A 13,598-nucleotide genomic window follows, 5' to 3' on the forward strand; every position below is an offset into this window, starting at 1 on the left:
TCATATCTTAGGGCTTTGTTAGGCTGGTAGAGTTTGACTATGTCCCCTGGTGATGGGCAGCCTGTGGGTTTGTAGATAAGTCTGTGAATAGTTTGCAGTTGAATATAGCTGAGTTGATTGGCGAGTTCAAACCTGTTAGATTGTTGTAGTGATTGACAGTGATGTGGATGGTATTTAGAATTAGTGGCAAACTTTGCAACTTTGTTATAGCATTGTTGCAGTGTGGATTTAATACAAGTTTGTAAGTTGGTTAGAATAGTAGCACCATAGAATAGGGAGGGGACTCAGAGAGTTTTAGCCACTGAGTGGTGCACAGCTACAATTATCCCACTCCACAAGGGGGGATCCATCATGGATCCTGGGAACTACCGCCCCATCAGTCTGACAAGCCTGATCTGCAAGGTCATGGAATGTATTATCATGGAACTTATAAACAAAGACATTGGCAACCTTCAAACACTAGACCCCACCCAGTTTGGGTTCGTGAAGGGCCGATCTTGTCTCCTGAACCTGATTGACTTCTTTGAATCAGTCTCCAGAGCCATAGACAAGGGTAAGGTAGTCCACACAGCCTATCTGGACCTTGCCAAGGCCTTTGACACCATCCCCCACTCTGGAATCATAGATAAACTTACTAAGCTGGGCATTAATCCCTACATCACTCGATGGGTTGCCAACTGGCTTACTGACAGAACCCACACTGTAAAAGTAGCTGACTCCAAATCCAGCTCCAGACAAGTGACAAGTGGAGTACCTCAGGGTTCAGTCCTGGGACCACTCTTGTTTGGCATCTACTTCTCTGAAGTACAGGCCAGTACTAAGGGACTCTGGCTAACAAAGTGTGCAGATGACTACAAACTGGGAGCCATTATTGAATCTCCAAATGATGTGGATACTCTACAAAAGGGCCTTACAGAAACAGATGCTTGGTGCCAGAGCCATGGGCTCAAGCTCAATGCCAAGAAATGTATAGTTATCCCCTATGGGAAAAAAATGTACCTGTGAATTACCACATAGGTGGCAGTACACTAAACACCGAAAGTGTGATAAGAGACTTAGGGACACATGTGGACAGTGGTCTCATCTTCGATAACCACATTGCCACAACAGTCAGGAAATCCTTCTATGTGGCACACCTCATCACTAAGGGCTTTTCATTTAGAAAAAAGGAGGTCATTGTCTCACTGTACTCATCTCTCATTAGACCCATTATAGAATACAATGCCCCATTTGGTATGTACCTCTCAAGACACCTGCAACAACTGGAAAGGCCACAGAAATACCTCACTAAAAGAATCAAAGGCCTAAAGCAGATGCCCTATGCTGGCCACCTTAAAAAACTCCAGCTATACTCTGTTGCATATCATCTACTCAGAGGCAATCTCTGCTTAACATACAAGGCCATGTCAAACCCAGAGCTGTTGGACATGCTACACTTAAAAAAATCCCAAACCCTCAGTGCCACACACTCCAGGGATCTAAACCTTGTTACCACAATAAACAAAACATGCTGGAGGGATAGGTTCCCGACCCAGAGACTCCCCAGACTCTGGAACAGACTGCCCATACATGTCAAGCAGAACGCCTCTTTGGCCGTCTTCAAAAGGAACTTTGACGATTGGATGGGAGAAAGGAAATTCAACCCAGGACTCATGTCAGTCACCCTGCTAGACAGGGGTCCAGGAAGTAAATAGTGTGGGAAGAAATAGCCAGGGAATTGTTATGGCTAGGCTTGTATAGGCCCTAGGGCCGATAGCCTGGTACCAACCTATGAATTTATGACCCTATAAGCTTGGTTGAGGTATTTAGGAAGTGTTTATTTCAGTAGAGAAGTCCTAATTTCTGTTGTTTTCTTAATATTTTGTTGAATGTGGAGGTCAAAGTAAAACAGATGTCCTGTTGATATACTCATACATGTCTAAAGTAATCGTTGTATAATTATATAACCCACACACTTTCCAGAGATACAAACCCATCATCTTGACCAAGTATTTCCTCTCCTCATTGACTATAAAACAAAATGTTCTTAAGAGATCCCCCTGCATTCAAACATGTTATCTGTACGGATATTCCCAAATCACAGGGGCTCTTTTTTGGCTTCATTTATCTGCACCTAAGGCATTAACATCAGCTAGAAAACTGCAACTCTCTCTACATATGAAAATTTGTAACAACTACTTAACAAGATTTATAACATGGAAATTAATTTTAAACAGATGATGGGTCTTCCTTATCTACCTAGAAATACATTATAACTTAAACCTGGCCTAGTACTAGCTCTGTTTTTATTTGTGATATTCTAATGACTGTATTAAATTTATTTTTTAAATTATAGTTCACTAGTTTTAAAATCATTTACCACATTCATAGGCTAGTTTGCTATAACTGATACACTGATTTTAGACATAAGTAAGTCAGAAGTAAAGCTGGTGAAAGTCAACTGACCCGCTACTTTTTCTCACTGAACACATTCATATTTAATTCTCCATTTTCTTTAACAAATGCATATACTGAGCATATAATTTTGCTATTCAGTGAATATAGGTTTTAAGCATCAAATGATGTTCCTCAAAACTATAAAACCGTATGTCCTGATGTAGTACTCAGAATGTTTTTACAATGTTTACTAATCATTGATAGGCTAGTGTCCTACACAGGACAGGTTCTGTATGTTGGTACATTTTGCTTGCTAGAAGATGTTCCAGGTCCACTCAGGAGCCTGATTAGGATAAAGCAGATATTAGACCATAAATGAATGTTTGTTGATGTGTGAAAATAACTGACAGTGCTGTAACACTATAATGTTGCTTATATGTCAAGTGCTATTTTAATACCTAAATAGGGCTCTTCATTTCCTACTTTTCTCATAAATTGCATTCTTGCTCCCTCTCATCTTATCTCATTTGCATTAAATAAATAACAGAGTTATTAAAACAGTAAGGGAAATACATTTAGAAGTGAAACCCCGCAAGTATTAATCTCCAAAACAATACATGGGAGATTAAAAAGGCTTTTTTTTCCTCAAAGAGCACTCTTACTAACATAATATTGCTTTTAATGGTCCCTAGTTATTATTGCATGACAATAGGAAGGGTAGTTCATAGGTATGAATATCAAGGATCTATTGACCTCCAAGAAGCCTGCCTAATTCACTCATGCGAGCATGCAAGCACATAACTGTGTGTGTGTGTGTGTGTGTGTGTGTGTGTGTGTGTGTGTGTGTGTGTGCGTGTGTGCGTGTGTGTGTGTGCGTGTGTGTGTGCGTGTGTGTGTGTGTGTGTGTGTGTGTGTGTGTGTGTGTGTGTGTGTGTGTGTGCACGCATGCGTGCACATTTGAATCAACATTATTTCTGAAGGAAGGCAATGAGTGATTTGTTCCTACTGTATGCTGAAGCTTATTTCATATTCTTGGAAGGCCTTGCATAATCTGTCTGTCACTTGCTTCTATTATTTTAAGCATTAGGTATGATTTTATATATGTATTAGGTAGCATTTAAAAGGTGAAAATTATGATGTCACTGAAAGTAAGTCTGTTGACTACTAGGGCAGCTTATGGATCTGAAGTTACCTGTTCTGATCCAGTCATTCAAGAAGGGCCCTGCATGTCTCAGAAGAGGACATTGGAACATTCCAGAAAGTTTAGATAGTTGGTGTAATAAAAGGCTTTAATAAGCAAAAACTGTAACAGAGGATTCAGAGTCAGTGGTGGGGGGCAGAGACAATGTGACAAGAATAAAGCTAATTTGAGATTCATTTTTGGAAATCCTAAAATGGGAGGGAGAGTGTTATAAACAAAGAGCAGAGAAGGAAAAGCCTGAAGCTGGAAGGAGTACAAAGAGTTATAAGGACAACAAGAGAGGCTTGTGGGATGGTAAAAAGAGGAAAGCTCCTAGACGAATAAGCAGCTCAATGTGAAATGACTGAAACATGAGTTATTAAATCATGTTTGTGTAAAGTGATAGTTCTTCTGACTCAAAAATGCTAAGTATCCCCCCATGTAGATGTTTATTACCACACTTCTACTGTTCCACATATTACAAACAAGTGTGGTTTCCTCATCTCAAGGAACATAAAATACTTATTTTTTGTGGCAAAAAATATTTGTTTTCCTTTCTTTGAAGTGTGATGGTATGCTCTTAGATTTCCCTATTCATATATTTGTGTTAACTGTTTCTGTGATTTTTTTTTTCTTTTTTCTTTTGCTAGGGTAAGTCGGCTTTAATTGAAGCACAGTTTTTGAAACACAGAAGGCCAAAGATGCAAAAATGGCAGAGCATATTGTCTATTTATAAAATCACAGAAGTGGATTAATTCAGTCTATACCACCTTCCTTAATATATATCAAATAATTAATCACCATCAGATGTAATCACAGAACAGCAGAAGTATGACCAGCAAACAGTTTTCTCACTGGTACATGAGCACAGCCCCTGTATGTAGTCTGCTACCCACATATAAATATATAAATCATGGCCATTCTTAACGTGCTCAGTTACTGCAGTATAGAAAATGAGCAAAATGTTGGGAGGGTGGCCTAATGGTTACTGTATTTACCTTCCAAGCACAAGGTGTAGGGTTTGAGTCTCACAAGGGTTAATTGGCTAAGCTTAAAATGGCTCACAAGAGCAGTTAGCTTAGTACTAATCAATGAACTTATGTAATATTAAAATGTTTGCAACTGGGAAAGTAATGACACCTTGCTAAAAATATTCTAGTTACAAGGCTCCACCAATTACAGAAAACTGTAGCAATGACAGAGATTTTTTTTGTTCTTAAACAAACCATTCTCTTTCTTCTAGGTAATGCAGTCATAAAAAGTTAAAATATCATGCAGAGGAAGAATAGCATTTTGCATGGTGTTGCTGGGATGGTTTGTCCCCCAGCCAGAAACTGTATAAAACATATCCTGTTGATTAAAAATGATATGCATTACATCACGTGTTGAACGTTCTGTTTCATGATTTAAAAGCTTTCTGCAGTTTTTCTTGTCCTCACCATTTGGTCTTGATATTTTCATATTCTGGCAAAGCTGATATAACCTAATGAAGCAACTTTTAAATTTTGCTTGTCAATGTATGACCCACAAAGTTTGTTTCACTGAGTAGTATGATATTTAGTATGTTTCATTTAATTGCATTGGTCGAAGTGTTACTGCTGAAATGTTATAATGTCATAATTCTGAAGGTAGTTTCAAATCCTGCAGCCTCCCACCAACCACATAACAGGTGAAAGTGAGGGATTAAATAAAAAAAAGTATGTGTATATATATATATATATATATATATATATATATATATATATATATATATATATATAGGGGAAGTGTAGTGTACCTGTGCTGTGCAGTAATTACCTACCATAGTTCATCTATATTAAGTATAAGAGCCACAAACAAAACAGTTAATATTAAATGTTTGTTTACTGCAGAATCACAATATCAGTCAGCAAACAGTTGTGAAATGTTAGTGCATGTTGGTAACAAAAACATACCCTATGGTTTTGTGCAAAATAAGACGTATTCAGTCACTACCTCTCAGTACACCTACTTTTGATAGCCTGTCTGGGTAATCAGGTGTCAAACTGCATGGTCATAGTAACATAGTTGTGAAGTACCTGGGAAGGGCAGTAGCAGCTGTATCATTTAACACTCTGTGATGTAAACTGAAAGCTGCAAACACTGATGTCAGGTATTAATGGCATCTGTTCAGATACTTTTGATAAGATACCTTGCTCTATCTGTTTTTCAGACAGCTCATGGAGAACAAGATTACAACTATTGAAAGGGGAGCCTTCCATGACTTGAAAGAGTTGGAAAGACTGTAAGTAAATTATATATATTTACAACAGCAAGTTACTATAGCATCATTTAGATACACTTGGGGTTTAGCACCCTTATGCAATTTTCTGTTTTTGTTTTTTTTTGGTTGATGGATATATGTTTTACTTCCTTAATTATCAGTTAAGAGATGGTGCTGTTTCTTCTTGAAGTTAAATAAGTGCTCATAGCATGTATTTTAAATGCAAATAAGCTGTTGATAATCATAAATTTGCTTCAGTCATTAGGCTTGTGGTGAGAAGAAAGTTTAAATTCATTTGCAGTGTCTCATTAATTTGTTTGGTTATCTTGGGCAAGGAATTCTCAAGAAAAAGAATCCAGAAGGAGATGCTTTCTGGTTTTTGAAATATCATGACAATGTTATTACATGGTGATACTGCAATAAAACAAATGGCTAGTGTCTAAACTTGAGTACCAGAAAATATTAAGTAGTTATACAACGTATTCTATTCTTTTTAATTTTGATTTATAATGTTTTATAAGTATGTTTTCTTTTTGGTAACTGCCATATTTTGTTTGTAATGTCATGACTTCATGAATGACAGCAAAGAGTAAGAATATGGTAAATACTGAATGCGGTAGTGTGAACAGATGCATTTTCAAATGAATACCTCAGGGTTCCCATGCTGGGACCGCTCCTATTTGGCAGCTACTTCACTGAGGTAAGGCTAATGTCAGGGGCCTTTCTCTGACCAAATTTACAGATGACTGCAAATTGGGAGCTATCCAAGATCTCCCTACATCATAGACATCTTACAATAGGTATGACACAAACAAATGACCGGTGTTGAAATCATGGATTAAAACTCAGTGCAGCAAAATGCATTGTACTGCCTTTTGGGAAAATGTCCACTCAGGCTAATTACTCCATCAATAAGATACACCTAAGGGATGACCTGGTAGTCAGGGAGCTGGGAACATATGTAGGCAGTAATCTGGCCTTTGACCAACATGTGACCAAGCTAGTAAGAAATCATTCTGTATTGCCCAATTTGTAAGTAAGGGCACGGCATCTAGGTCCAAGGAAGTCATAGTACCACTTTATTCAGCCCTTATCTTACCCATCATTGAGTATAATGCCCTGTTTGGCATGTACCTGACCAGACATATGCAATAGTTGGAATACTCACAAAGGTTACATACCAGGAGAATCCAGGCTATAAACACATTGTCCTATATGAATCACCTTAAAGCTCTATATTTATACTATGTCTGCTAAGCATTACTGCAAGTTGATCTATGGCTAGCATACAGGGCATTCTCAGATCAATCTTTGATAGGCCTTTTGCACATCCACAAAATGAACAGCATCAGAACCACTAGATCCAAGGATTTAAATTTTGCTTGTGGCATAAATAAGACATGCTGGCAAGATATGTGTCTCAGGGAATCTCCCATGCTCTAGAACAGACACCCCATCCATGTGAAGCAGAGTCCATCTCTAACCCTATTAAAGTGTAACCTTGAACAATGGATGGGAAATTGGAAATTCACCCCACGTCTGCTCTCTATGTCTCTAATAGACAGAGCCAGACAGGAATGCCCAAACTAACATACCCCCCTACATAACCTCTAGAAACTTCCTAGCTAACTTAACCCCTCCTAATAAACTCCCATGATGCACAGAGACACAAATGGGCTGGATTGCATGAAGGCCCTGATGGTCGTTAACCTAGTATATACGCCTAGGAACCTTTGTGTATCATGGGTGTGAGTAACAGTGAGACCAGAATTCTCTAGTGTTTTACAGAAAAGCAGGGGTGTTACTGCACTATAAAATTTAGTGCAATTTAGCTGTCTGAAGAGCAGTATTGTTTGCAAAACGAGTCAAAATCTAAAAGTAATCTGAAAGGAGGTACTGTCATAAATTAGACATAAAATGTGATCAGAAAAAACACAGACTGCAGCAATCTGAGAACCATTAGCTCTTCTGTTGTGTGTGCATGTTCACCTAGTGCTCTGTTGTACAAGCAGCCATTTACAGATCTGACCCAATTCAGATCAGCATCTGTCAAGCTGCACTGCCTAGTGATCATGTTGATGTTCAACTATTGTGCATGTATCCTTGAAAATTAAATAACAGTCTTTGTAGTATATAGTGGTGTTATACATGTCTGACTGATAACAGAAGTCATGAGCTCTAAGATCTGTCAGACAGCAGAGAAATGAGTACCTTATCCTGACTAACATCCTTCATAATCTAACCATAAGTAAGCATAACAACATATCCAGGCAAATGATTAACTTAAGTCACTCTTACTGAGCTGAAATGAGTAAAAATTATAACTTTTTGAGAACTTGCATTTTTCCCCTCTGGTCCAAGCCTACTACAGCAGCAGCAGACAAAATATGCTGTGTATATAACCTACATTTAACCAGTTGAAATGCTTGTACAAGTTTAACTGCACAAAGAACTGACATATGTAACATGGTGTACTTCAATCTCACTGGCATTTACTGGCATGAGTCTCAAAATCAGTAGCAGTCATTTAATTGGGTATTTTAAATATCCTTTTTGAAATCATGATAACATCTTCTTTTCTAAATACTATGTATGCATTAGTGTCATTGGTTCTCCTAACAGTAATAAGCAGCAGAGCTTTATAAATCTGAAGGCATCAGGCATAACTTGGGATGTTTCTACAAGACCCATTCTGGGACTATGAAGACTTTCTTTTCTATTTTGGCTTGTCCATGTTCATAACAGTGAACTGTGAACTGTTCAGCAGCATGATTAATGTGGTTTGTAGCACATTGCTATGTCCAGTGGTACACAGTGTTAATGTTCTATGTGTACTGACCACTCTGTGTGCCTTCTGGTGTCAAAAAACATACTAAACATGTAAAGAATTATGTTTATTCTGCTGCTTTTACTAGTGTGTGTGTGTGTGTGTGTGTGTGTGTGTGTGTGTGTGTGTGTGTGTGTGTGTGTGTCTGTATATATATATATATATATATATATATATATATACACACACACACACACACACACACACACACACACACACACACACACACACACACACACACACACACACACACACACACATATATATATATATATATATATATATATATATATACAATTATGTTGGGTGGATAGTAAAGGAGACAGCAATGTGCCATCTGCTGGTTCTTTCTTGATTGTGTTGACGTATGCCACCTAACCAAGATCATCAGCACATTTCTGACCACACGTGGTGACATTTTACAGGCCTGACAACTATCTTACAAACTTGGAAATAGCTGGTATTGTGTAAAACTGTTGTCAGCCTTCAATATAAGAACATGAGATAATGGCCCTGTTTTTGCAACCATCTTCTTTTAGAAATAAAACAGCATTTGTACACCCTGTGCAAAATTGCTGCACAGCCAAAGGACCAGTTTCCATTCCATACTGTGCTCCTACAGACCTAAACTGGTGACAGTATACCAAGATGTATTGTGCAGCCACATCCACAATCACATTTTAGTGAGATTTTGTGGGTAATGTGGCAAACAAGCAGGCATTTTGTTGGCAAAAAGATTAATGTTACAGGTATGATATAATAGTAAACTGATACTGCCATGTTCCTTATTTACTCCGATTATTGTACATATTATGTTGGAAATTTATGTTCCTGTATGTATGCTCTTGGGGATTGCAATGTATCTATACAGTGAGTTTTCAACCTATATAACCTCTTAGAGAGGCTAGAGGAGTAGAAGTTACAATATGAAAATCATCCTCATATAAACAAATCAGACATGGAAGTGGGTACAAGCTGAAAATGGCTCTCTGACCCAGTCAGATTTTCCCAGTCACCAAATCTCAATAAATAAATAAATAAAATAAATAACTGATGATAACATGATAAAAAATAAAAATGGGGGCATATGTGCAGTATATAAAGACACTTTATACACTGATTTTTATACTTGACAAAATACATTTTAGAAGAGAGATGGAAGATGTTAAAACTTTTTCATTATTGTTTTAGGTGCAGTAGCAAATTAGTGGGGAAATGTATTATATAACAGACTCCTTACAGTGACACTCAGAGAATACACAAAAAAATTATGGAAACGGACATATGAGAAAAACACTTTTTGTAGTGCAATTTGTAGCAGAGATGATTGTAACTGGAGTAAAAGAATAACCAGAGGCATAAGCAAGGACACATTTTTGGGGATTGTTGAATGGTATCATTCCATTTTCTTGGTCCTGCTTCTGTGCCTTTATTATTATAGTGGTGCTCTTACACCAAATGTCTGAACCTGCGGTTCCTCTCATACTGAGCAGGATTATTATTGCAACAACACATCATCAGTAGGGTAAAACTGACCTGTTTCACAATGGTCTAAACCCAGCTTATGTGAACAATCCAACGCTTGGTGAATTCTGCTTCATAATGATAACAAGAGCTGACATTGAAGGATCAAAAAGCGATATTGCTATGAACGCATGGCTGCCACAAGCTGGTTATCCCTGTGGTAACTTTTTTGTCACCTCCTGCTTAAAATCGTAAAAGCCAGAAGGATCATGAGGTCCTGCTTTCATGGTCTGTATTCATACTGGAAATCAAGATGACACAAGCTTTTGCCCTTCTGCCCCACGGGAGGTTTCTGCCCTCCCTGAGCTCACCTTAGATACCTGCATTACTCTTTGGCAGGTGTAGTCATTTAGAAGAAAACTCAATCATGACAATAGAACAAAATGGTAAAAAAAAAGAAGTCATATGGAATAAATGACCATCTGTTGTTAAATAAAGTCATAATATAATGGAGAATTGTAAAGGAGGAAGTATGGCATGGACAGATTACAAAAAAAAGCATTTGACAGTATCCCACATTAATGGATAAAGGAGTGCTTACATATGTATAAGATACTCCCTGCATTGATCAATTAGATTACAGTGACTATGAAAGAGTGGAAAACCACTTTGCAGCTAAACCATGATAGAGGACAAATTATTATCCCAGGGATAAAAATTCAAAGGTAGATATTCCCGGATGACTCTTTGTTACCGTTGCTCTTTTTTATCTTGCTTTAAACCATTAAGCTGTCTGTTTAACAAATCAGGTTATGGTTATAACTTGGCTTCCAGAAAACAACAAAGTGTAATGACTCCTCATCTTCTTTTTGTGGATGATTTAAAACTGTATTGTTCCTCAGATGAGGAGCTGAAAACACAACTGGAAGTGGTCAAAACTTTCACAGATGATATAAGAATGTTATTTGGTCTTGATAAATGTGCAAAAGTATCATTTAAAGGAAGAAAACTGCAGCACAAAAAATATAATTCTTTAGACGGAATGTAATTTAAAGGAACTTGAGCAGGAGGGAATTGATGAAGGATTGAGAATAAAACATGAGCAGATGAGAACAAAACTTAGTAAGGAATATTTTAGAAGACTAAAATTAATACTGAAAACAGCCCAGATATCTAGGAACAAAGTCCAAGCTATAAATCAATTTGCTCGTCCACTTTTGACTTACAGTTTTGGGGTGAGTGACTGGCCCCAAAATGTATTGGATCAGTTGGACAGGAAAACAAAAAAAAAATGTTTCACACTTATCAAATGATAAGTAAAAAATCAGTGTGTATACCAATATTATATACTCCTCATTCTGAAGGAGGTATGGGCGTCCTCGAAATTTATTACATGTATAGATTTGAAGTTGTAGGACTTTATACATATCTGCTGACCTCATCAGATCCAAACATAGTGAAAGTTTTGGCACATGAAAACATGTTCTTGTAGTCTAAGATGACTTCTCTGCTTAGTTCAGCAGAAGCATATTGCTGTCAAGCAGGAATGGAAACCAAACCAGAAGCAGACAAAAATAAGGCATCAATTCAATGTAGCAAAAAAACATAAGAAAAAATATAAAAAGAAGTATCAGATGAGAAAGTAAGAAATGTGGAAAAGTCAAAAATATAGTTGCAAGTACAGAAAATTCATGGAACAGCCTCATGTTGATCATGATCTGATACAGGAATGGTTAAGGAGAGGTGAACTTAAACCAAAAGTTGAAAGGTTAATATTGGCGGCCATACCTCTCAACCGTACTGAATTCCTCGGTAAATACCGGTTTGAGGGCAAAATACTGGGGGTGCCACGAATTCTCGAGTGGCCCCTTTAATTTCCGAACTTCCCGGGTTTTGTTTTTTTACAAGTGACATCATCACGTGCAGGGTGTGCAATGATGTGCAGGCAGACAGCCTGTCAGAATGCCTGATGTTAATTTAACTTGCTGGCTGCTACAGACTGGGCCGCATGGCGCGTGTTACATAGGCAGTGCATCTTGTTCCCAGGGTCCTCCACCTCCAGATGAGGCAAAAAAAAAACAAAGAAAGACTGTTTGGGGGCTTAAAATTCTGTTTACTGGTCCTTTGCTTTATATGCAAGAGAAACACAGCAACGCCATTTACTCGCTGCTGTTTTCCTTCCTTAATCTGTTTTGCTGCATTGATGTGCAAGGAGAAGAAATCTGTTAAGTGAAGCTAGTGCAGAGCGAGAGAGAGAAACAGCACAGCAGTCATATTTCTGAAAGGGAAACTACATCTATTAAGCAGCAGTAAGTGTATATTTGTGATACCTGTGTGTGTCTGCTGAATCTGTTTTATGTGCTGCATCTGTATGGGCTCAACTTTCTAAACGTAGTGGTAAGAAGAGAAACGTGGCATCTGTTAAGCTACATTTTTCCCGAATCTGTTAAGAAACGGCAGTGATATCTGTTAAGCTACTTTTACTTTTTTTTTCTCTTTAGTTGTTATGATTGCCATTTCTCTTTCTAGTATTATCTGTTTTATGTGCTGCCGTTTTTATGTGCTGCAGAGAGAAACAGCAGTCATATCAGTTAAGCTAAGGCAGTGTTAATACTTTCAGAGAGAAACGGCAGTCATAGCTGTTGTTACTTTTACTTTTTTTCTCTTCAGCTGTTATGACTGCTGTTTCTCTTTCTAGTCACATTTATTAAGCTGCAGTAAGTGTATATTTGTGACTGCGTTTGGAAAGTTGAGCCCATGCAGATGCAGTACATAAAACAGATTCAGCAGACACACACAGGTATCACAAATATACACTTACTGCTGCTTAACAGATGTAGTCTCCCTTTCAGAAATATGACTGCTGTGCTGTTTCTCTCTCTCTCTACACTAACTTCACTTATTCAGGCATGTCCAAGGGTCAGCTCCCAGTGTTCTCTCCTGTCTATCTGATGAATCTGGGCATCTTGGGGCAATGTAGAAATTGCCTCATGTACACAGACAACCCTCTCCTCCTACCACACAACACTACAACCTGTGAGAGATGCACTTATCTAGCCAAACTGGAGGTAAAGCTCTCTTCAATCAAGACTGAACTTGACAGTCAAGAGGAGAAGGTAAACATTTGCACCACACCACACTCGTCACATAGTCTCACTAAATCTACAGCACCAAAATCCACACATAGAAACACAAAAACATTCGCGGAGGCTCTCAATAATAATCAGCTCAAGCAACAGAGACCTCCAAAGCAGAAATGCAAGCAACCTGCACCCCCAACACAACCCAAATGACACATAGTCCACAGTGTGCCACTCAACCACAGCTCATAAGGCAAAACAACATACCCAACACACTAGTCATAGGTGACTCTATAGTCAGGCACACTGATGTCCCACTCACCAGGGTAAACAAGGAGAAGGTTAATGTCAGCTGCCTGTCAGGTGCCAGGATCCACCACATAACCCACACACTCAGGTCACTCCACAACAAGTACAAATATGACTCTG

At 38.2% G+C, this 13,598-nt stretch overlaps 1 protein-coding gene across 7 annotated transcripts in view; it reads left to right on the forward strand.

The window, feature by feature from the left end:
- The window catches only part of SLIT2 (slit guidance ligand 2), a 1,414,056-nt gene that overhangs the window by 25,247 nt on the left and 1,375,211 nt on the right, over positions 1 to 13,598 (forward strand). For all 7 annotated transcript variants that reach the window (XM_044062070.1, XM_044062072.1, XM_044062071.1 and 4 more), the window contains exon 3: positions 5,748 to 5,819. In XM_044062070.1, the coding sequence (XP_043918005.1) occupies positions 5,748 to 5,819 (72 nt within the window). The remainder of the gene's footprint in view (positions 1 to 5,747; positions 5,820 to 13,598) is intronic.

The sequence above is a fragment of the Protopterus annectens genome, chromosome 2.part1 (genome assembly GCF_019279795.1).
Source record: "Protopterus annectens isolate FY-2018-M chromosome 2.part1, PAN1.0, whole genome shotgun sequence".
Classification (NCBI taxonomy): domain Eukaryota; kingdom Metazoa; phylum Chordata; order Ceratodontiformes; family Protopteridae; genus Protopterus; species Protopterus annectens.